Raw genomic sequence first — 24858 nt, forward strand, 5'->3', positions numbered from 1 at the left:
TGGTGGCCAGACGGCGGGCTGAGACTCTTCCGAGGAATCTTTCAATGCTCTGCACCGTAATAACCGGTGACTCACCCGCTAATTGACCTACTTCCAGCCCTTCGTCAGACTTTACGCTCCTGGATGATTGTTGCGCCTGTGTGACCTCAGCCGCCGCACCGAGACAAAAGACAGCAAAAACCAGTGCTCTTCTCTACTTTTCAGACATGTGAAATGATGCGATGATTCATCGGGGATGGTGCACCTTTAATTCCTGCCGGTTGAGTAAAAACGTCGCTCGTTAAGCGTCGCTCGATCTGTTTGCCGATGTTGGCGTCGTCGCGGCCGGCGTTGTGTTTCTTCTCTGCTGGCAGCAGATGGAGAAAGCTTCTAATTACAGCAGCAGGCCCTCCTTTGGATAGCCGTGTGTTACCCAGAGGTGGCAAGTAACAAATACCTTGGCACTGTATCAAAGTACACTTTTCAGGTATCTGTGCTGGAGTATTTTCTTTTTTTTTTTTTTGATGACCTTTTACTTTTATACTATACATTCATTTGCACACAAATATCTGTACTTTCCACACCTTGGACTGGAAAAACATGCTTGTGACTGCTGTGTTTAAAAGTATGTCATGGATACAACTTCTATTGAAAGTCATTTGTTGCTGTTGCTTGAAGTGGAACTATTTGAACTACGCTGTTCAGAGGGAGATCATTTTAGAGTACCTTGGCTTTAGTACTCTCACACAACTTCTCCATTTTTGCAAAATTATCAATAAATCTAATGTTTCCTCATTGACTTTACTGAATAATTACTTCTTTCTTTTTTTGACACAAGTATCCAAATTTTAAGTACAGAACATGAATACTTTTGCCACCTCAGGTGTTACCACACACCTCTCTTCCTCTCCTTAAATGTGAACAAACCTCCCACCCGTCATTAGGACTTTTGCCACAGACAAAAATGGAAATTGCAGAAGTGAGAGAGACAATTCATTCAATTTCAATTCCCAATTGCCCAGAATGAAGGTGGACAGATATAGAACGTGGGCATTCCGGCCACTTCTTAAAGTGTCTACCCACGATCAGAGTGCGGAGGACAAACATCCTGTGGTTTCCCTCTCAGACGGGAGGTGGAAAAAACACAAAAAAGACACAGAGCTCAGTTTCAACATCCCATATCATAAATCTGGATTAGAGAAGTGCTTGTTTTTCACTCCAGTCTTTCATGTCGTCCGTCTGAAGTGTTACTCGCAGGCCCTCCAGCTGACAAGTGAGACTGAGTGTGTGTGTGTGTGTGTGTGTGTGTGTGTGAATGCAGAGACATTTTGATGAAAGCGCCTCAGACTGGAGGGGAGAACAAAGAGCAGATGTGTGAGAAGCGTCTCTACTTTTTTAAAAAAAAATTTAGAGATGCGTTTCGACCTGAGTCGCAGTCTGCAATCAGCAACACACGTCTGAGAAATTAAAAATAGAAACAAATGTCAAAAACTTCTTGTAAGCGACTTTAATGTTCCCCTTTTTTAAAATGTTTGGGGTTTTTTTGTATTTGGTTGCACTGCAGTTCCTGACAATGCAGCCCATGATTCCAGTTCAGAAAAACTGCCACCTGCACTTACAAGCTCACAATTAGAATTATGTTGCCAATTTCATTCTATGTCATTTCTGAAGAAAGAAAGCTTGTGTTCCAAGTACACTGTACTCAAATGCAGCACTTTGTGCTAAGCACTGCTGCTGACTTGCTTGCGTTCATCCACTTGCAAACCTTGTGGATGGTCCAAAAAAGGATCAGTTTTAGCAGGTGGCTGTGAACACCGGGCTAAATGTGCTGTTTCCTGGAGATTTACTGCGCTGTTGGGGGTCATCGGTCTTACCAGACTGCTAGACATGAAAATCATTGTTATACAAGTCTGCGACCGTGGAGAAGATCGCTGTTGAGCAAGTGTGCTGATGTGAAAACAAGTTGACATTTGCTCTCATGCACTATATGCTGCCTAATAATTTCACAAGGGAAGTTGACTGGTGCCCCGGTTCGTCATGTGAGAGCGACATTTCCCATTTCTGCAGTGTCACGTTGACCTCTGACCGTCTATTGAGCTCACTGTGTTGAGAGTGCAAGTGCAAAGTTGTGCATTTCGCAAAGTGCATTCGTGCGGCATCTTGCCCAACGGCCATGAAAGATCATCAACAAACGTTTCTTCAAATATCACTGCTGGATGCACATGTTGAAGCATCAGGACCTCACATCTTGCAGCGGTTTCGCCACAGTTACGAAATGTTGCCCCTTCCACTTCTGCTGTGCTCGTTCCAAGAGCTGTGACAGCTGTAACGAAACCAACGTTTTTTCCCACACAACACGCTGTTAATGAGGACAAGCTACATTTGAAAAAAAAATTAAGAGGAGAGGCATTTCCATGGACTTTACACCACATTTATCACAGAGTCATAAAGTAATTAAGTTTACCAAGGAGACATACAGTTAAACATACCAGACAAATACAGGGGGGGTGGGTCCCTCTTAATCCAGCTGTTGGTCAATGAGTGATTTAAAAAAAAAAAAAAACAAATAAAAACTATCACTCCTTTTATAGTCCAAATACAGTTCTGATCTCTGCTGCCCCCAGCTGGTGCAAACACCTACTACACCACAGACAAAACCTAATTACTTTTATAAACGACCCAAATAGTCAGCTAAAAAAAAACATTTCCTGAGGACATGAGGAAAATCACCCAAGCCACACAATGTCCTGTGACCTACAATACAGTTCTATTAAACACACAAAAGCTTGTTTTAGTCGTGCATGACTTTAGAAGTCGTCAAGACAAATTTTACGGGGAAAAACAACACAAACATGAGGTTGACGTAATTCCAAATAAATTTATTTTTTTTGTTATTTCATCCACTGTACAAAGCAAGAATGGAATCATCCGGACACGGAGGCGAGTGAGCTGGAAAAACAGACCGTTGGACTTCCACGAGAGAAACACAAAGGGGACCTGAGGAGGGAAGCAAACAGGGGGATTCAGTTTGAGGGCACAGCAAACCAAACTTTTACCCTGATCCCGAACCCACTGCTATGTGCTGTAGGTCCCGGTCACTAGACATGACTCGGCCCTGTATTGTGACCGTGGTGCAGCAGCTGAGACGACGTACCGCAGGTCTACTCCAGAGCCTTGACAATGGCCTCGTTGGCCTCTATGCAGACCTGAGCCTCGGCCCTCGCCGCCTCGTCCGATGTGCCGGCCAGATCCGACTGGGCCTTCTCCAGGTTGGCCTTGGCAGCCTAAAAATAGAAACCAAAGGAAAAAAAATAAATAAACCAAAGGAAAAAAAAAGCAGAAATGTGTCACAGTGAGAAACCAAAAGGGGGAAAAGTAAATGTCAAAGCCCTGGCGGATGATCCTTTCCCTCAGAGGAAAAACAAAACACCCAGAGCCAGGCCTGTAAAGCTGCACTCAGCTCATCCTAAAAACCTCCGGAGGCCCGATGGCAGCGCTGCAGCCGCAACCGTTTAAGAGTGCGGAAAAAAGATGAGCAGAGAAAATCCACAGTGCCCCTCCGCCGCGGAAAAAGAAAGAAGCTTGATCTGTCCCAGCAGTGATTAGAAACAAGAAATGCCAAACATAGCTGGAAGTTAAAGGTCTCCCAGTGGGGATTTGACACATCTGCTATAACTCAACAGTGACTGACCTTTCTCTCCTTATTAACAGCGCGGCTCCGTGTGCATGTTCACCCCAGAGTGACGAGCGGCGGGGAGAAAAATAACTCATTGACTTGCTATGAGGCCAACTTGACAGTGGCTCTGGCGCAGCCCAAGGTCAAAGACGGACGCCTCCGCAGCCGGCCGCAGTATAATGTGGCCTCGGCATTAACAAGACTGACATTTCAACGAGGGCTCGGCATTCAAGTCTGAGCGCGGCGCTGATCAGCTGGCTAATCATCGGCCGGGAGGCGTTTCCAGGCAGCCGGGAGGTGGAAGTTACGAGGAGAGCCTCCGCTGCCAAAAGATCACGTCCCTGCTGGGCCACAATCAGCAATTATGGCGCCATGACGCGGTCACACCAGCCTCATTACAACACAACATCACCGACAGACGTTGACCCGCACACAAGCTGCACTGATTAGTGGCGTCGACGCCGAGAGTTGCGGCAGATTGCCATTCAAAACGCATTAAGGACGCGACAAAGAGACCTGCGAGTCTGTGTGAAGAACGCCCGTCGGCTCTGAAGGTGACGATGCAGAAAAAGCTTTGCGATGAAGAGCATCTCCAGGGAAGGAAGACCTTGGAGCTCAGAGCGAGAAGCAACACCGATCATCAGCTGATCTGGATACAAGAAGCAACTGCATGGTTTGGCAGTGGGCTTAGAGGTCAAGGGTGTTGACTTAGTGCCCTCCAGTGGCAAGAGAGTATATTGCAAACACTTTTTGTTTTTTTGTTTTTTTTTACACTGCCGCAATGCTGTGTGTCCTCTTACAAATGGATCGGCTCTTTATTCAAATCTAAATGTTATGAACAACAAAACACTGTAGTTCTATATTTAATTGATTTTTGTCACACAATATGTATATATTTTTCTTCCTTTAATCAAGCACATGCAAATAGTTCCCTTAGTTGTTACAAAGTGGGTCAATATAAAAACAACCAAATGTTCTAAAAGTATATAAAGAAAAAACAGAGCATTGACCGCATTAACAAAATTAAAACAAAAACAGACGAGGACAAAGAAAGTGTTTCAGTGGTTTCCCCCAAGTGACTTAAAAATAAGTGTGCACTGAGAGCATATCGTTCAAGCAACTGCGTGTTTTCTTCATTAAAATAACAAGACCTGCGTGCTTTTCTCCTGTGAGATATCGAGTTCAAAGGCCGCGACCCTGCTCATTAAGAAGGGACTAGAACGAGAATTGATCCACGGCATTTTCCACGCACCTCATTAAAAAAAAAAAAAAAAATACAAAGAGATAATTGCAACCAGAGGCACAGCAGCGTCTGCACAGCAAATCAATAGCAATAAAGCTATTTTTCTTTTTTATGTCATTAAAAGATTGTACAGTTCACAACAAATTTACAAATCCTGAATTAAAATCATGTATTAAGTGTGTATGTGATATTTTTAATAATGTATTTGTTATTTGTTCTTGCTGTGTGACGAATTCAGACTGAAAGACTTTTTGTAATGTTGTGCATCATTAAATTATCTGTGTATGTGTTGAGATGAATGATTGAGGCACCTCCTCCTCAGTTTAAAAACAAAGCTAATGGCCATATTGGATATTATCCAATTTGGTAAATTAGTGCTACTATATTTATGATAAAAAATAAAATAAAATAAAATAAAAAAATAAGCATTTCATAAAAATAAAAACATAAGAAAAAAAACATTTAGTGGGCAAGTTCGCGTTACATAATACGGCTGCACTGCCTTCAAATTCATAATGTGTTGGCCTAAGTTTGTTAGTGAGTGGAGTGCGGCTGACACTGTACTCACACTGACGTCCAGCTGGTCCAAAGGAACAGCCTCCTCCGCCAGCAGCTGCACTGAAGAATCGCCGTTGACTGTTACTGACCCGCTGCTCACTGTGAGGAGACACACACACACACGCACACACACATCTCACTAAAAATGTTCTCATTATTGGGAAAATATCCAACATGCAAGATATTCATGTTTTGGCTGCATAACATTTTCTCGATAAGTAGAACAAAAGAATATTTTCACGCTGTCCAAAAAATACATTTCCCTACTTCAATCAAGCCAGTTCCTGTTGACCCACCTGCACGTGCTTATGGTAAAAAAAATAACAGCAACCAGCATCCCCACTGGTTGCAGCTACTAGAGCAGAAAGTGTGTATGTAGTTATGTAAAGCACAAACGGTTGGTACCCAGGATTCAAGTACCTGCAGTAGAAAATGTTTTCTGCGACGTCAATGCAGTATGAGAATAACAATGAGAATTCATAAGAGGTTAAAATATTGCTTCTGCTCATGAATATTTTTTTTCCATACAAAAAAAACAACAAAAAAAAAAAACAGGCTTATGAATCGAGAACCCTTTGTTTATCCCTGTTGTTTGTCCATGGATACACATTTTAGTCGTGCAAAGCAAAAGCATCCTCCTCAAAGTGGAATTCCTTGGAAAAACAAAGATGACCACCATCATTTCCATCTGGTTCCTGCTGAAGAAGTTGACAAACCTTACCAAAGTACTTGGCAGAGGAGCCGTCGTCATTGATGACTGTGACGACGCCGGGCCTGAGCACCTGCAGGGTGGGAACGTGGGCAGGGAGGATGCCGAAAGCGCCGGTGAGTGTGGGGACGTCAACCTGCTTCACACTGACCTCTTTGAAAAACACCTGCAGGGGGAAGGAAATACACATTCATTCATTCATTGAGAGTTCAACTGGCGTGTCTACTCAAACAAACAGAATGTCATTGCATTTACTTCTATTTAATGTCTGCATACATATTGAGTTTTTAAATTGCTTCATTCATTACGTTTTTTCCAAGCATCTTTTACCCTACTAGTGACTGGGCCATCCGAAAACATGGTTCTGGAGTTAAAGCCAAAGACACTGTCGTGGTTCAAGGTTAGTGAGCGCAACCATTTACACACAATTTTTTTTTTTGACTTGCAACTTGCATTGCACGTACAAGTGCAGGTGCATGCACCCCAAACCCAAATGCGTTTTAGCGCTTCAAAAGAGAATTTCGACCGTCACTGGGTCTCACCGCACCGCAAACACTAGGTCAAACACAGTGAATGACAGTTCGTTAGCTGGCTGGTTAGCTAAACCCTTCACTCTGCCGCAGAGGAGAAGCTAACGACACCACAACTGCCGTGGCACAAACCTCCGCACACTAAAATCCATGAATTGCCTGATCACAGGCAACTTATCCAATACGTCAATACGCGACAAACTTGCATTTTTACACCAAAGCAATAAGCCGAGTTAGCCAGTGAGGCTAGCTAGGCCTAACCCGATGTTAATGCTAGGCAAGCTAACGTCACCTGTGTCGGGGAGGCAAAAGTGAAGGACATTTGCGGAGCCCCGGAGGTGGCTTCGGCGTAGGTGCGAGTCTGCCTCAGCACTGGAAGGGCTCGGCGGAGAAACCTGGCTGCCATCATGTCGGAAAACTTAGATCGAACTCAAGTACGAGTGAATGACAGTGATCCTCAAGCCCTTGCGTGGAGGCAGTCCGTGTGCGCTTGATAGGACAAGGACGTTGGTAAGCTACCCATAAGGCTTATAGCGGCGCAAAGGACGAAGGGTAATGAAGTCTTCCGGGACCAAAGCTATTTTAACCATTTCCTCCCAATAACGTGCCGTGAGCGTAACCGTTTTCCTTGTACGATTTGATTTGCATAATTTCAAATCAAGATACATGTGGGATACAACTTCCTAAATATATGCGTAAAACCGAGGAAAAATTAATACAAGTCGAATATGATGTTTGGAAAAAAAAAAAGCAGCGAGAAGCCTACACCGCCACAAGATGGCGCCAAACTCACAGGCCAGTCTAAAAGATGGGACTCGTCTGGGACAAAAGTTCTGATGGCTCCTCCTCAAGCGCAGCGTTCGCTTTCTTCTTGACCGACCGACCGACCGACCGACCGACACACACACACACACATTATTATTATTATTATTATTGTTGTTGTTGTTGTTGTTGTTGTTAGTTTCGTAAATGTAAATAATCTTATTTGTAGATGGATGCTGGTGTTGTCTGACACTAGGGATGATTTATAAGGAGCACCGGACTCGGACGGATCAATCTAAAGGAGCCTTTTTTTCTTTTCTTTCTTTTTTTTCACCCATCGCCGCGCTCGCTCGCCGCGCGTCACGTGGTGCGCCTCGGACTGAGGTGGTGGGCGTGTCCAAAGCGGTGGGGTTTCATTCATAAATACTTTTGGCTCCAAAGAATCCACAATAAAGTGTCCGCAGACGACTCTCGTGGTATTGGCTCGGCGCCGACTCCCCCCTGCATGGACCGGGCTGCTTGAGTAGGTGAGTGCTGCCTTCACTGCCTTCACTGCCTTCACGGCTCGACCGCGGAGCTCCGTCTGCTTCGCGCATCCGCTGCAACCGGCAAGCATCGGCAGGCAGGACCTGATGAAAAACACCAACGGTTTTTAAAAATAATAATAATAATAATAATAATAATAATAATAATAATAATAATAATAATAATAATAATAATAATAATAATGATGTATTTGTTTATACACCAAGATATCATAGTTTATTAGGGTCGCTGTGCTGCTCGCCCTTTACCTGCAGTGCATTTATTGTTGCGCTTCTCTCCTGCATTTTTTTTTTTTTTTTTTGTCCCTCCGCATCAGCTTCTCAGTCAGCCTCCACGAGGAAACAGCTGCCGGTGCCAGAGCCGATCGAGCTCGTTATTCTTTTGTTGCGGGAAAATAATTTTTTACCTTACAGAACCCCAACAAAATAATAGATTGATACGCAAAAACTGTTTCGACAAAGTACTAGATCCGATTTTTTTTTTTTTTTTTTTTAACCATCATTACAAGTGGTTACAGTTTGTAAGAGGCTCTCTCATTCGACTACATGGTACCGCCTGTTACAGCACTGCAGCCGGCGTGAAGCATTATGATGGGATGTGTAGTGTTTAAGCGTCTGTCAGCAGAGAAGCAGCAGCGGCAGCAGCAGGAGTGAGCCATTCCTCAGAAAGTGATCTCTCATTTCTTTTTCTTAACTGGTTGCTCAGTTTATATCACTCCACATATTTCATTTGATCACCCGTCCTGCTGTCAGCTGACACGGTGGTCCCTATCAAATCTTCTTTTCAGCGGTTGTTGGACTTCCCCAAGGGCCATGTCATGGTGGTTTGCTGGGGGTGGTAAAAAAATTAAAAGAAATCACATGCAGCACAGGCTGTATGTGCTCTTGTTGGTGGATTCTATAGCATTAAAGGCCCATATAGACTTGCTGAATAATTAACAAGTCCATCTGCTGCTGCTGCCTTTGTTGTTGTTGTTGTTGTTGTTGTTGTTTTATTTAATCAGCCGTGCAGCGGCGTCGTCCTGTTGCTCCGAGGCCACTGGGTCGTCCCTGAGGGGCGGGGGGGCACCGCTTCTCAGGTTGAAGATGCAAGCTAGGGAGCTGAGAAGGAAGGAGACTCCTGAGCCTCACACACACACACACACACACACACACACACACACACACCGACTAGCACATATCCAGAGCTGCTGCTGCGGCTGCTCCCATTGCACTGCCCTCCATAAGGGTGAGACACTCGACCGGCAGGATGTGAGACACCAACTGCAAGGGGAAGCACACTGATGTTAGTTGTGTGTGTGTGCCCGCGTTTCCTGCGTAGCTGTTTAAAAGGGAAGGCAGTCGGGAGGGTGGCAAGACGTGTTAGCTTACAGGTTGTGGTGCTGAAGTTAAAGTGCTGCAGTGACTGGCAGACCAACACGCAGAGCTGAGTGCTGCTGCTGCTGCTGGCATGTTGCTTCTACCCTGCAGGGTGAGTAAAGCTCTTCAGGTCTTGAGGGAGAGACGCTGTGTGTGTGCGTGCATTCGTGCGTGCGTGTGCATGCGTGGGCGTCTGGTGCCGCAGTAGCAAGTATTAATGGTTATGATCTGTAAGAACAAACGTAGCAGCGGCGGCGGCAGCAGCGGTGGTGGTGGAACTCCGCTGCTTGAGCCAGTGTTTAGAGAGTGCTGGTGTTTCTCAGTACGGCTCTGTGTGCAAGTGTATGTGCGTGTGTGTGTGTGTGTGTGTGTGTGTGTGTGTGTGTGTGCAAGCATGTGCGTGTGCACGCGTGTGTGTGGGAGGCAGCAAGAGAGTCTTCAGGCTTATAAGGAATTATGGGCGATGATTTACAACTGAGATGCTAGCATTTGCATCTTCCGTGAGATGAAGCACATGCATGCCAGCACGCACGCACGCACGCACGCACGCACACGCCCAGGGTTTTTGCTTGGTCTTGCATTCTTTTATGACTGTTGGAGAGGCAACAGGATTTTTTTTTTTTTGCGCTGCAGTGGGCATCTCTCATCCTGTGTGACGCACCTGTCGTCCAACAGGAGGATTTACTCATTTATACCTCAGGTTCCGGGAAGTCTTTGGTCACCGTCGATGTCAAAGCTCTTGTTTTGTTTTATGGTCACTAATGTCTCATTGAAATGACAAAGACCATCCTTTGCTTCTTTCACTTGCGCCACTTTGGTGAAACTCTGTGTCCTGAACACACAGTTATCTGGAACTCAGCTTTTTGTGATGTCACATAGGGCACCGATTCCCACCTCCTGCCAGTTGTTAATGAGGCCGCCTCACGGCTGTCTGGTTTCCCAGCCTCTTGACAGTTGTGTGTGAAAGTCCAACATTCAGCGTCAGTTCCAGCAGGAAGTTAGAACCCAGCATTTATCCATTTTTTTGCTGGAGGCTGTGAACCCAGGGCTAAATATGTTTTCACTTTTGGGAGATCAATAGAGTTCTCCAGATGATTAATATTAAAATAAATTAGAATGATAAAAATAATATTGAGGCTGCTCCATTGGAGTCCGCGCTGAACAATAAAAATCTGGAAATCGGTGCACAAGGGGTCCTTTAAATGCCGATGCCAAAAGAATGTTTTTTGTTTGTTTTTGTTTGTTTTTTTTTTGCTGTTTCAGATTTCCTGTTTCAACAAACAGCTCCTGTGACAGTCATTTCCGATGTGTGTTTGATGCATGCGTGTGTTGTCTCTCAGGGGGACTCTCTAGTTGACCTGGACCATGAGCAATGAGTCTACCGTCTGGAACACCTTACCAGAAAACTCCACAGTAAGTCTTCCCGCCACCAACAGCTGATTCTCAACTTCCTGTGTGTGTGTGTGTGTGTGTGTGTGTGTGTGTGTGTGTGTGTGTGTGTGTGTGTGTGTGTTCGCAACCACCCCCTTCCACCCCCACCACCTCATAACCTCCTCTGGCCGATTGACTGGCTAATAGAGAACATCCTGACCTGGACCTAAAATAATTAAATCTCTGATCTAATCTCAGCTTTCATTTCCCCTCGCAGAGACATTACGGAGTGACGTCAGAGCTCGCCGCTCATTAACACTATGCGCCATGTTGCGCCATCTACGCCGGCTTAGTGCAGCGGTTCGCCTGTGTGTCAGAAAGTCATGTTTTTGTTTTGTTTTATAGCCCATTTGTAAGCCTGTTACTCAACAAAGGAGGTCAGTCGTGCTTTAGGCCAGCCGTCATCCCAACCAAGCAAAAGGTCGGGAAAATAAGGTCAATTCGGGCAAAATTTGGAGAAAAAAATGGGCAATGCACTTCAACCAGGTGCTTGCTAGTGAGTAAATTACATGTGTCGAACGTGCGTGTTGCATTGATTTCACATTGCCGAGACCATGTGGACTTGCAACGGTCACAAAGTTTAACCGGGCTCCACCTCAGGCGCCGTACAAGTCAGTTGCGAAAGGTCACGGCCGGTTGGTGAGCGCAGCTAAAGCTTTCTGCACGGCTTCATGCTTCAAGGCTTTCATTCATGTTGACTGATGACAACAATATGAACCGTGGACAAAGATGTTTGCGCAGCAGAGGATCTTCAGAAACTGGTTAAAACGCTGCTGCCCTCCCATCTGCTGTCTGTGCAAAAGTGGGTTGTTGTTGTTTTTTTTTTTTGATTGAGGGGAAAGAGTGATAGAGTGAAGGGAGAGAAAATTCAATATGCCTCATCTGCTCCTCTGCTGGAAAAACTGAATTGAGTACTGACGTCTAAAGATCCTTTTAGACTTTTTTTCTTTTTCTATAACTCAAGCTACACCGAGGATAGAGTAGTCAATCGAATGGCCTTGGTCCTTGTCGCTGTGCTGTACTGTTGTATGTTAGCATTCCGTCACGTTGTCGCTTGGGCTTTGTGACATTACTCGGAAGGTAACACTGTTCAAGTGTAAAAGATTTCTACACTTTCTACACGTCTACTTAAGAACTCAAGGAGAAGTGAGAGAAAAAAACATGTTTTTCTACTTTTGCTTCCTCCACAAAAGAGGCAAGGCATTCGGGGTACCATCTCTTTGTGACAACACAAAGGGCACAGATTCCCCCATTTTAGACAGGGCGAAAGTCCAACAAGGCCTCGGCTGTAGCAGGAACCTGTGCATTTAAGTCCAGTTCTTTTGCAGGAGGCTAAATATGCTGTTTTCTGGAGCCGTGTAGTCAGGTTGGTTTCATGTTGGCTTCCGAACATCAAACGCTGCTTCACCAACACGGACCAGGATGAAAAGTTCTGTAAATAGTCTAATATGGGACCTTTAAATAGTTTCAGTACGTGGAGAGCTACGTGGGAGGATTTTTTTTGCCTCGTTCGTGTGTGTGTGTGTGTGTGTGTGTGTGTTTAAGAGTACACTTGATGCTCGATTTCAACAGAGAAGGACACCCACCACCTCTGTTGGTGTTATGTACACTCGTAACACCTACTGCCTACTCATAACTCCGACTAGCATCAAGCTACAATTAGCCGTCTGTCAGATTGAATCGCTCGCGCCTCCTTCATTTCTGTTTTTGTTTTGTTTTTTCCCTTCAGGGGATCCCGTTCGAGGGCGAGGAGCACCAAGATGGCTACGTGCTCCTCCTGGTGATCCTGTCCATCTTCCTGGTCGCTGTCCTGATCTTGGGGTCCGTCCTCCTCCTCGCCTGCCGCCGAGGTGGAAAGCTCTGCTCGGGGTACGAAGCAGCAGATTTGTCTGTGCATTTACAATTAGCAGGCCCATGACCCTTCATCACAACTTTGCGACTTTTTCTTACATATTTATTTTTCAGACTTGACTGTTCAGATTTTCAATTTTATACTTAAAAAGTTATTTCCATTTTTCTTGACAATCTTGTTTCTATGGTGCCTTCCATTATCGTCAGGAGTTGGAATATGAAACGGAAAACTTTTGTGTTTCAAGTAAAAACAAAAAAATTGAAAAAAGATGGACACCGGTATTGTTGTTACATTGTTGGCCCATATCTGCGTGTAGCAGCACCCTTTATGGTTATTCCTGTATTAAAGCACAACAATAACAACAGATGTACCTGTGGATGTTGCAAAGTACAACCTAAAATTCCGACACTTAACAGCGCTGCCTCTGAGGACAGAGCCAGGAGGCGGCTCAGAAACTTCAGAGCGCGATGGAACACACCATTAGTCAGCAGAACCGGCAGCAGGGCGGCTTCTCTCCTCGGTTTGCAATGAAACATGAGCAAACACAGAGAGCTTTCTGCCTGAGCCCACATGCAGCTTTTAGAGAGACGGACTGACAACGAGCTGAAAGTGTGCACTGACAGACTAAAAAAAACAATATATATACATATATATATATATATATATATATATATATGTATATATATATATATATATATATACATATATATATATATATATATATATATTTTGCGATAAAAAGGCAGCTCCTTGCTGCGAAAGCACACAGTTTTCTCCAGCCGAGCGAGTGTGATTTCATTAAAAGACACGATTCAGGCGGCTTTAATAAAACGTTAACGCCGCTTCCCCTGATACGCAACGTCCCGAGTCGTCGTGCGCACTTCAATATATGAGAGCGCAACAGCTAGATGCAAAGGGCAACGAGGGGAGAGAGGTGGTGGTGGTGGTGGTGGAGGGTGGCTGCACCATGAGAGCCGGGTGGAGGCTGGTGGAAGGGGGTGCAGAGGAGAATTGTGCAGACTAGTGCAAATGATGAGTGTAATGAGATTTCATAGCAGCCATCGGCTGTGATTAATTTTGCGTCTCAAAGCAGCCCCAGTGAGCGCTGGCGCAGACACACACACACACACACACACACACACACACACACACACACACACGCACACACGCAGTCTCACAGAGTTTATAGAGGCGAGAGCAACAGAGGAAATGAAAGACAAGAAGAAGCACAGATCTGGGTGCACTGAGAAATCCCTGAAGTCACTTCACACCACACACACACACACATACACACACACACGAATGCAACACAGAGGCCAGCACAAAAGAAATCAGATTGAGGGAAATGACTTGGAAGAGCTTTCAGCTCGTCTCTTCTGCCTCATAAATTCAGTCGCAGGCTTTGGATTTATGAAGCTGGTTCGGAGGATCAGTGTGAGTCAAAGATGTTAACACTGGAGGGTTTGAAGACTTGGGTCCCCCACCCCCGTCCCCTATCATACCACTTTGCCCTTAAAGAGTGGGAGTAGAAGCCTGCAATCTAATAAAGCGCCGGCCTCTGTTTGCATCAAGTGTTTCAGAGACTTTGACGGTTTGCAGGTTCCCGACGATGACCGAGGCTCTTGTTGATCGTACGGACTGCCACTTCCTCTAACAACGACGGCTAATATCGCAGAATATTTAAGCTCCTGATGCAAAAGCGTGTACTATGACCTCATGCACGTGAGAGACAGACTTCAAGGGTGGGCTTAATGTTGTTGCACCGCTTATCTAAATGTTTCCTTGCGCTGCAGGGCCAGCGATGATCCTGAGAAAACCAACACCAGCTATGTGGAGGAGTCTCAGCCCACCACCCATGGTAAGGAAGAAAAAGAAGGACGTGAAGATAAAGATGTAGGGAGGGAAGGACGAATTACAGAGGGGGACGAGTTCTGGGGCGGCACCAGATCGCTGTAGGCAGGGATATTTTTCCTGACGTCAGCGTCCCATTTTGTCTGTTCCGCTAAAACACGACCGTCTTGTTTTGACACCGGGGTCGTTCCTGGCTCACCAACCTGATTTTCCAGAGTTCTTGCTCAATGTCTGTCCCAACAGATTTCACATTTTTAAAGGCAGTCTTGCACAACATCCGTTTTGGAAAAGCGAGTAGAAAGCGTTTTCAATCAGCCCTAGTTTGTGAATAGGATTCCACCACCAAAGCCCAGTTGTAAGTGCTGCAAGCGAAAGAGGAAAGTGAAGAAGAAATCAAGAAGCGACATCCAAGCTAGCTGTTGCTAATTCGCAGGAACAGCAGTTCTACTGGATACTTGGGTTTGTTTTCAAATTAAAGGGAGGGGGGAAAAGGCCATTATGCCTTTTATTGGTGGGTAACTTGTTTTTTGTTTAATCACAACTAACTATTGCCAAAGGTTTAGCTGCAAAAGGATAAAGCAAAGACGCTAGCCACCAAAAATAGCGTCCTTGCCACAATAAATCTGATGGCTCTGCTTTTACCAAAGGTTTGTCGAGTCATCCTCAGTGCTTTACTTCTCTTTCCAAACACTTTCTACGGGCTCTTTCCCAGATGAATAGGAGCCAGGAGGCATTCGCCGTGGCCTGCCAGGTTAGCTTAAAAGATCAGATCCGTAGACATTCGAAAGGGAGTAAAGTAAAGGGGGAAATCCTCCCTGATGTTGTGCAAAAATAATAATCGAAGCACATCCCCATCTCGTTAACCTGCCGTCTTTTGTAATCCCCGCTTCCCCAAAGCCCCGGGGATGTGACTCGGAGCTTCCGCTAGCCGGGGCAAGACAAGTTATTAAGAGTCGCGCAGCGTTTCCGAGCATGTATGTCTGAGACCAATATTTTCATCACGGTGCCACACAGGAGAGACAGGGCAATAAGAAGAGAATCCAGCTGAGAGGAAAAGTATTTTCTCTGATATGAAAAGGATGAGAAAAAAGAAGACTGGACTGTCATTTTTAGCTGAGTAGATATGTCCAGTGTTCCCGCTGGCATTTTTGAAGCATCATTTTCCCATCACACAGGAGAAGATGGAGCTGCTAGATAAAGGTTGCATGGTAACCTTTCAACTCTGAGCCAGATCCAGACAAATCTGCATCGCAGCGGGGAAAAAAAACATACTCAATTATTAAAAATGCAGTAATGCCTTTGTTCCGGAGTTGACAGCTGGCGCGATATGAACAGATAGAGGGGAGAGACCCACCGCTAAACCTGAATTCGTGAATGATAATTGCCCTCTATCATTAATTGACTGGGCGGAGAGAGCAGTCATGATGCCCTGCCATCATCGCCAGTCTGGAGATCATCACACTTAGCAAGCGGGAGCCGTGCTCGTCCTCAGGGAGGCATGAATCTCACCAAGGAGGGGGTGAAGAGCCGACCTGTAGTGTTCAGAGCCGAGACATAATAGCCGGGTTAAACATATATGTTCTTACATCGGCAGAAATCACCATCAGGGTGGACGAGTCGGAGTGCCTGTCCATGGCCAGCTCTCACGACCAGGAGACGGAGCGCTTCCTCTCCACGGGCACCACCGGCCGCCGCGTCTCCTTCAACGAGGCCGCGCTCTTCGACCACAGCAAGAAGACGCAGGAGAAGGGCCGCAGGTCAGACACACACACACACACACACACACACACACACACACACACACACACACACACACACACCACACCCGTGATTCAACTGCAGTGAACTTGAAGACATCTCATCTCACTCCCACTTCGTGTTTGCTTGCCCTACTTTTGTCTTGATATGCTAATTCTTCAGAGGGAGTTATTCTACAGGCTGAATACCCTTTGGCTCTTCAAGTGTTTGAAGTCAGATGTTTCCCCTGGCTGTCCGTCTAATGCGCACTCGCACGCGCACACGCACGCACACACACACTAAATGACTTATGATGTGAACAGTGTTCACAGCACCACTCAGTTTTTCCCTTTGAATGTCTCTTCTTTAATTTACTCAAGTTGAATAGAGTGAAAATCTTGGAATGAACTACACAAGCACATAACACATGGCACATAACACCTAAGATAAAATGATGTAATCCATTACACAGTGACTGTTCAGGGAATAAAACACTTGTTAAATAGTCTTGGCTCTCTTGCAACGTAATAATTGTGACCTTGATAAAAGCAATGCACAAAATTATAATCATGGTCAGAATTAGTATTTATTAAATTCATACCTTTGTAAATTAAATTATTCCACAGTCAAGTCTGTAAATCAACCATATTTCAGGATTGTGTATTTTAGAAAATTAGAAGTTTAGCTTCACCACTCTACGGTCAATTTAAAATATAAACAAACACAACAGAATAAAGTGTTTTAGTACTACTTCAATTTTAAAATGAATGATGTTTTCAGTAAAAACACATAAATTATGTCATAATTGGTGTTGTGAACAAAGCAGCAATTGGTGTGAAGTGATCAAACATGGGCCAGATGTTGCACGCTGCCTCTTGTGTTGTGTTGTTGTGTTGTGTTACTCTCTTCTCTCCCTGTGACTCACGCTGCCCCTCCCCCCTCCACCCAGGTACACTCTGACCGAGGGCGACTTCCACCACCTGAAGAACGCTCGGCTCACGCACCTGCACATCCCTCCGCCGGCCCTCAACATAGTCACCATCCACGAGTGCGAGGGGGCGGAGAACAGCATCCCCATGACGACGCGGCCCGTTGCCAAGTCGTCGCTCTCCATCTTCCAGGTGACAGCCTCCTGCGCCCGCCGTCGCTCTCGCCACGCCTGCGTCATTAGTCTTCACCGCGGCCAATTAGGACGCCGGTCGCTGGAGGGCAACAAATCGGGCGCCAGCGAACGGGCCACTCAGACATGGAAATCATGAATCCCGTGAAGCACATTGATCCCCCCCCCCCCCCGTTAAACTTCGACTGTTCAGGCACAAGTCGAGAAATCATGCTTTATTTATTAATGCAACCTGATGATTACAACTTCAAAAAAAAAATTGAGCATTGTTCAAACAGCTTTTTAAAGGTTGTCGTTGTTGTTGTTGCGCTTCCCTTTAGCCGATGCTGTGTCCGCTACCGCAGACGGTGCTGACCAGCCTGAGAGTCAGCAGTCCCGGCAGCAGCAGCAGCAGCAGCGCCCTCCCTGGGATCTCTCTCAACTCCACCGTGGAGACCAGCTTCGGTGAAAAGGCAGTGGCGCTCGCTGCCAAAGAGCCCGGCGCAGTGAGTTCCGCTTCGTTTACATCCCAATTTGTAGCCACAGCTCGTGTGTTACTTCAACATGCTAACAAAATGCTAGTAAAGTAAAACAAAAGAGTAGCACAATAAGCTAATACCAAAGAAGAAGAAACCTGCTCTAATTTGCTCCTTATTAACGCTTCACACAGTCAAATATCAGCTTTCATGTTTGAGTTATCAAAGAAATATTGTCACTGTCGAACCAGCACTAATTGCAGCTTAAAAGCCAAACCCACACAGACATGAGAACAGCATGCAAACGCCTTGCAGAAGAACCCTCCCCTTGTGGGCATTGAACCCAGAACCCTCTTGCTCCACGGTGGTAGCGTCGCCGTGCTGCAAATATCTGACGTGACTGAGTGCGCATACAAATGGCCCGGTGAGCCGCAGTTACTCGGGTTAATTATTCGTAGAACGATGAATTAGGAAGACATCATGCGGGCATTAGAGAGTCGTGCCTGACGGCTAAACCATCGCAGCCCGTGTGGAACGTCATTTTCAGAAGGGATCCAACAAGCACACAGGCCATTTACCTGCTTCTATTTCTGGACCCTCTTTCTGTCTCAGATCCAGATGGTGGGATCAGGACCCCGGGACCGAGGCGGAGCTGGCGGTGGTGGCAGCAGCAGCAGCAGCATCAGTGTAGGGGAAGTTGCTGCGGCGGTGAGCGGCGGTGGAGCCAATCAAGGCCCCATGCAGCAGTTCTTCACTAAACTGAGGCGCCACGCAAGCCTGGAAGGGGCCAGCCCTTACTTCAAAATCAAGAAGTGGAAGCTGGACAGCAGCCAGAGAGCCTCCAGCCTGGACACCAGAGGTGACGGACGCTTGATGGTCGTTATTCTTTTCCAGAAAACACCAACGTAATAGGTTCCAGTGGGTTCCACTTTCATTGCTGCTCATGAGGTTTCCAAGATGTAAAAACCGAGCGCACGCACTTCCCTCTGCTAGATGTTGGCGTGTTGCATGTTTTTCTGATATTCTCACAAGGTAAACAGACTTCAGTGAAGCAGGGGGGCTCCAGCAGCCCGCTGCGGGCTGACTTTTGCCTGCTAAGAGTGTCACACACACACAAACACACACACACACACACACACACACACACACACACACACACACAAACACGCACGCACGTAGCGGGCAGATGGCTTGCTGACGTAAACTTTGGCTGCTCCAAGTCGTTTCCATCCCTCTCAGTAAATCCTTCCTGCTGAAACACACTGATACCGCACCCTCTGTCATGCCAACACACCCAAACAAATAAATACATCACTGGAAAGCAAAAATTGAAAAAAAAAAAAAAAAAAAAAAAAAACATCACCTTTAACATTCCTTGTAAGGCTGTTAAGTGTACTTTGTGTTCCTGTGTAGCTCTAAGAAGCAGAGGTGGGACTTAAACTTAACTGGAAACTTAGCTGGAAGCGTACACAATAGTTGGTGTTCTGCTTTTATCGCAGACACATAACATTTTTAGATGTTGACAAAAGAATAAAAATATTATGTGTCAGTGATGAAAGAAAAATACCAACAATCATATGTTCCATGAAGACATCGTGAATCCCATTCAGTTAGCTGGATGCATCTGGACACACTTTTGTTTGTTGAAGAAGATGCTAAATGCAGCCAGGTTTCCAGGTTTTTACAAGCTGGATTATCCAGGAATCCTTTTCTAGATGACATGTTTGAACTGAACTTTGACCACATGTGCAAACGGACTTTACTTCAGAGTCAATGCACATTTTTTTATTTTCCAAAATGTTCCTCAGTATTCTATATTTATTTCATACATTTTTATTGAAGCATTGCTTTCTTTTGAAAATATATATATATATATATTTTTTTTTACAAATAAATAAATGCAAAAAAAGCCACCACAAACAACAACAATGGAATATTTGCTATTTGCCACGGCTAACTAGCCAACTACTGTCTGTCAACACCTCAGCTCACCTCTTCCTCCTCCGTGTGTACGTGTGTGTGTGTGTGTGTGTGTGTGTGTGTGTGTGATATTTGCTGTCGATCCAGGCTCTCCGAAGCGACGGCATTTCCAGCGGCAGCGGGCGGCCAGCGAGAGCATGGACCAGGACGACAGCGACTCGCACCACATCGACCTCATCCAGTACATAGCCCGCACCCGGGACATGACCTTCCGGCCCAGCCAGCCGGCCGGCCGCCTCCTCTCCACCCCCTCCACGCCATCCCCCTCCCTCGGCAGGTATCTTTAATTCCCTTGCCATTCATCCTGCCCACTGCTTTGCTGCCTTGCACTCATGTCTTTACTCTGTCTTGAATATGCAGGTAAAATGAAGGTATGGTATTGTTGTTTAGCAGGATGCCACTCTAAGTCCCAGTTTCTTTTTTATTTTCATCAACTAAGATGTATGCCATTCTTAAATAAATCAAATGTCGAACAGTCTTAACAACATAGCAATCTAACAACCACATTGATTTGAATGTAAAGCGAACAGGCTAAACGAAAAACTGTTGATGCCTTGCTGTGTCCCGGTTATACGGTCACGTGGCCGTCTCTTTGAGATCCCGCTGATCAGCTTGGATAAAGAAATCACAATATGAAAGCGAAGTAAATGAAGATAAGGCTTGAACAAGTTAATTCAGTTTGGCTTTGGTGCGCAAGCTAGCAAACTGGGACGTAGGGTTTATATCTTTCCAGGAAACCATTCCACCGCTAACATGGTCTGATATTCTCATGATTTCCTTCAAGGAGCAGGAGTCGCTTTGATTTTAGTTTTTTTGGGGGAGGAAATGCTGCATAAAAAAAAAAAAAACAGCTATGCAGATTTCTCCCAGAATGCAGCCAATAAAAAGAAATTTCCTCCCTGCTAATCAGAACTACATTAAACATCACTTCCTGTGTATCTTTGCCGATGTTTGTTGTGGAAAATTAAAGGAATTTCCTGTGCTACCGGTTCTTCTCCAAATGGTATAAACACTTGCGCAAAGTGACACCACTCTGCAAGCACACATGTCAACACAGGTCATGAGCATTCAGCCTTATTTCAGCTTAACAACATGCAGCAGCAGCCATTGCCAAGTCATGAAAGTCATTCTGTGCACAGTGAACACATTAAAACACTCAGACCGATGTTCGGTAAGTGCTCCAACCCTCGATCCCTCTTTTGCTCCCAAGTGCTTGTTGCTTTTTTGTCTCATTGCCGCTCCTGTGTGCCCCCTGCAGGGTAGAGGTGGAGGTGATGGTGGAGCCCAGCCGCAACCACGAAGGTCAGGGGGTCATTGGCCTGTCTCCGGACCCCCAGGATGAAGCGCTGTCCCTGTCCAGGAGGGAGAGCGTGGACCCTTCAGAGCCCCTTGATCCCCCCCAGGACCCTCAATCACTTTACAAAGACATCTGGTCCCTCCGCGCCACACTTGAACAGTATGCCGCCTCTGACCAGAGCAGTAACAACGACAGGAACTCCGTCTGCAGCGACGCCGACAGCGTCTGCTCGCTGGGCGGACGCACGGAAGTCGAGCGAGGAGGTCGGCTGCCAAGCTACCGGTCACAAGATTTGGGGGACGAGGCCGAGGGAGGCGAGGACGAGCGAGATGTCCTGATGTATGTGGACGAGAAATCGGGGGCGGGCGATAAGAAGAATGGAAAAGAGGACAGCAAGGAATCCGAGCGGAGGAGCAGCGATTCGGAATCGGGCACCCGCAGGTTGCTGCAGATGGACAGTGGCTACGCCTCCATCGAGGCTCCGTGCCGCGGCCCCGAAGAGCTGCGTCTCTTTGGGAGCGCCGGTGGCAGCCCCAAGGACCGGACGGCCCACGAGAAGAGGCACCACTTCACGAGTTCCGGGCGAACCGGCACCATCGGCGAGAGCTTTGAGTCGCATCTCTTCGAGGAGGAGCCGGAGGATGAGGCTTTGCTGGGCGCCAGTGGCGGAGTTTCCATAGAAACAGGCGGTAGCGCCAGGTTGAGCTGGTTTCCATACGGTCAGATGCTGACGCCACGAGAGGCCGCACATTTCCCGCCACCACAGCAGCAGCAGCAGCAGCAGCCGCCACTGACCCTGCACAGGAGAGACTACAGCATCGACGAGAAGACCGACGCCCTCTTCCACGAGTTCCTCCGCCACGACCCCCAGTTCGACCAGCAGGAGTCGCCACTGCGGAAGCACCGCTCCCGGATACACCTGCGCAAGCAGTGGCAGCGGCACAAGCAGTGGAGCGACCCCGGGGTCCGGCACCTCCAGACCTCCCTGGACCGCCACCGCACGCCCCTGCGGAGGGGTGACAGCGTCAACTACCCGCTGGACACAAGCTACCACAGCCCGCTGCCCCGCATCGTCAGCGCTCCCGACGAGGACACCAGCGATGGCACGGGCAGCACTACCGAAATCCCCAAGGCCGAGGAACCGGGAAGCCAGGAAGACCACCGCGCCGCCTCCCATCTGCCGCCGGCTCAAGAAAAAGAAGGCGAGCAGCAGGACCCTCACGAGGACAGCAAGCAATCGGGTCTCCCTGCTGAGCCACCGGACGAGCGCTCGCCCCCTCGGCCGGCAGCGGACTCGTCGGGCTACGGCCCGCAGACCATCACAGCAGAGCTCACGGACAAGCTGACGGCGACCCTGGACGAGAGGCTGTATGCGGGTCTTCGCAGGACCAGGGACACAGCCACCGAGTGTGTGACAGTGACGGCTACGCATGCATCTCCGGACCACAGCCCAGTGTAGCGGGGCTACCAGTTGTCCTCCACCTGGGCCAAACCCATATCCGCTCCTCCGATCCCCCGCCCCCTCTTTCTTTGGTTTATTTGTGTTACCCAACATCTGTATCACAGTGGGTGTCACTCATTGAACAGCTTGGATGGTGTGTTGCAGTTCCGCAAACTTTTAGCTAGTGCGTTGTTTCATGTTTTCTTTTTTCTTTTTTTTTAAATGTTCACTGTCGTCCTTGACAAAGAAATATCCACCTTATTCTCGCTGGCACTTTGTACAATTGACAGGTTCAAAATGATCCTGGGATAGCTTTACTTATTACCAGCGGCTAACCTCAGCAGCTGGTGGATAATAGCAATTTTTCCAAAACACATGGCTTACAGGCTTCGGATGCTCTAACTCCAACTCAGCTCTGTTTCTGCTTCCAGGTAAACTTCATGTGCTCCCTTGGAGACAAAACAAAACACGGCAGACCTCCTTGCTGTCAAAGGTCTTCTATGCCTCAGGTCTTTCTTGGATTCTTTATCCATCCAATGTCTCTAACACCCGATAGCATTACAGCCTCAAAATTGTTCCAGCGACGAACTTGATAAACAAAATTTTGAATAATGTGACTCATTATAACAACAGCTAACACTTAGTAACAAAATATATCAGAGGAGCTGCCAATAGATCACTGAGAATATCAAGGGCCCATAGGAATAAGATGGATACGAGTCAATGGACTGACATGTAATTAAAATTATATTTTTATTTTTCAGTTTATTTATGAGGTTATGCTTTCTGCTCTTCTGTACATTTAAGCGAAGTTGAGGGCTGGGTTAGCCTCTGTCTACTTTGATCCACTGTGAAACCAGGTGCTATTACAAGTACAGAAGACTACAGATCTGAACTGAGAAGCTCCTTGGCCAGACCAACCACCCCGGATCATGGAAAATGTGTGATTACCTCACAGTTCAGAGGCTAAAAATGTTTTTGAATATGTCTTTTACTATAGGGTGCATCGACAGACCTGAGTTGTTCTGTTGCTCCGGTGGTTCTTGTGTCTAATGTGTCCCAACATCATTGACTAGCAGGCATATCAGAAATGCTAAGAGAACATCCTTTGTTTGCTTGTTAGCGAACACTTGACAGTTGCGACTCACTAATGCAAACACTAATGACTGCATAGAATTGATATCAGCGGATCTAGGGTGTGTTCATCGCAATAGCCAATGAAGTTAGCTCGGGAACTAGCTTACTGACAGTAAAAGTACATTCAAAACAGAAAGTGGTTGACTGCTACCAAGTCTAGCTAGCCCTCTGTGTTGTTTTAAATGTTAGATTTACAGTGCACTGCATTTAAATCCAGCAAAAAGCAGGTCTGTCCATCTTATTATTCTTTTGTCAATATGCGGGTTGCTATAGTATTCTAGTCGTGTTAAGTGCTTGATTTATGGATGCAGGGATAGATATGATACTGACTAATATCACTAAGATAATAACAGTGGTACTAGCTAGCTACCGGTTTATATTAGCTGATGATATGCAGATCCCCTAACACTGCGCACTTGGACGGCGGATCGTTATTTCAGCTGTAAGACACATCAATTCATTTTGTCAATGTCTTTTTTTTGTTTTTTTGCTTCAAATTCAATTACTTTCAAGTTTCAATGACTCTTTCATTGCAAAAACAACAAGCACACCAGAGAGCCAGAACAAGTCTTGTTTCTCGGCACACCACATTCCTCCTTTTCTCCTTCTTCTTCCTCTCCTGAGAAAGCTGACAGCGCATTTGAATCCTCCCCCGGGGGCCGAAAACTTCACTTCCCGCTTGCTTATAAAACCAAACAAGACAAAGAAGTTATTCGTGGTTCGTCCCATATATTTTTGTTTCTCTCTTATTTAGCTCTCTCTGTGAGAATAACATGAACTAATCGTGCTTTTTTTTTTTTTTAAACCACACGTCAAAGGCATACTTCAGATTCTTCGAGAAATTTTTTCGTTTGGGCCTGGGGTCAAAGTGCACATGGATGTGGTGTTTTGTTTGTGTACGAAAGCCCACTCGCGTCGATCAATACTTACCCTTCGACTCTCAGCAGGCACCGGAAGCGCCGTTCGGAATCCTATACACAGAACATACCCGTGAGGAACCGAGTACAGAAAAGGGAATGGGAACACACCAGGGAAGCTTTTAGAACCTGCGGCTACTAATGCAGGGTCTCGACTTAAACCTCCAAACAGCCCGGAAAGCGCAAAGAGCAAAGGACGGGAAGTAAACACGCAGGGCAACGTTGACCTTCATTGCATAAGACTCCGAAAACAGGTCTTAAAAATAAACTGTGCCATGG

At 46.3% G+C, this 24858-nt stretch overlaps 2 protein-coding genes across 3 annotated transcripts; one reads left to right on the plus strand and one right to left on the minus strand.

Moving 5' to 3' along the window:
• Positions 1-2837: 2837 nt before the first annotated feature.
• On the minus strand, positions 2838-7208 carry atp5f1d (ATP synthase F1 subunit delta). The gene is made up of 5 exons (XM_076039344.1): positions 6988-7208; positions 6178-6331; positions 5467-5555; positions 3134-3263; positions 2838-2976 (listed from the first exon to the last, which is right to left on the minus strand). Exons 1-4 carry the CDS (start codon positions 7102-7104, stop codon positions 3141-3143), a joined length of 483 nt encoding a protein of 160 aa, XP_075895459.1. The 5' UTR covers positions 7105-7208; the 3' UTR covers positions 2838-2976; positions 3134-3140.
• Positions 7209-7694: 486 nt separating this feature from the next.
• On the plus strand, positions 7695-24216 carry cbarpb (CACN subunit beta associated regulatory protein b). Of its 2 annotated transcripts, none has more exons than XM_076039400.1 (10): positions 7695-7984; positions 10702-10774; positions 12522-12661; positions 14438-14502; positions 16090-16252; positions 17182-17353; positions 17673-17837; positions 18420-18666; positions 19875-20064; positions 21046-24216. In XM_076039400.1, exons 2-10 carry the CDS (start codon positions 10727-10729, stop codon positions 22541-22543), a joined length of 2688 nt encoding a protein of 895 aa, XP_075895515.1. In that variant the 5' UTR covers positions 7695-7984; positions 10702-10726; the 3' UTR covers positions 22544-24216. The 2 variants fall into 2 exon arrangements, with proteins under 2 accessions (XP_075895515.1, XP_075895516.1); XM_076039401.1 differs by lacking the exon at positions 7695-7984 and adding an exon at positions 9152-9473.
• The last annotated feature ends 642 nt before the right edge of the window (positions 24217-24858 follow it).

The sequence above is a fragment of the Nelusetta ayraudi genome, unplaced genomic scaffold (assembly GCF_046127955.1).
Source record: "Nelusetta ayraudi isolate G7.1 ecotype Tasmania unplaced genomic scaffold, CSIRO-AGI_Nayr_v1 ptg000059l, whole genome shotgun sequence".
NCBI lineage: Eukaryota > Metazoa > Chordata > Actinopteri > Tetraodontiformes > Monacanthidae > Nelusetta > Nelusetta ayraudi.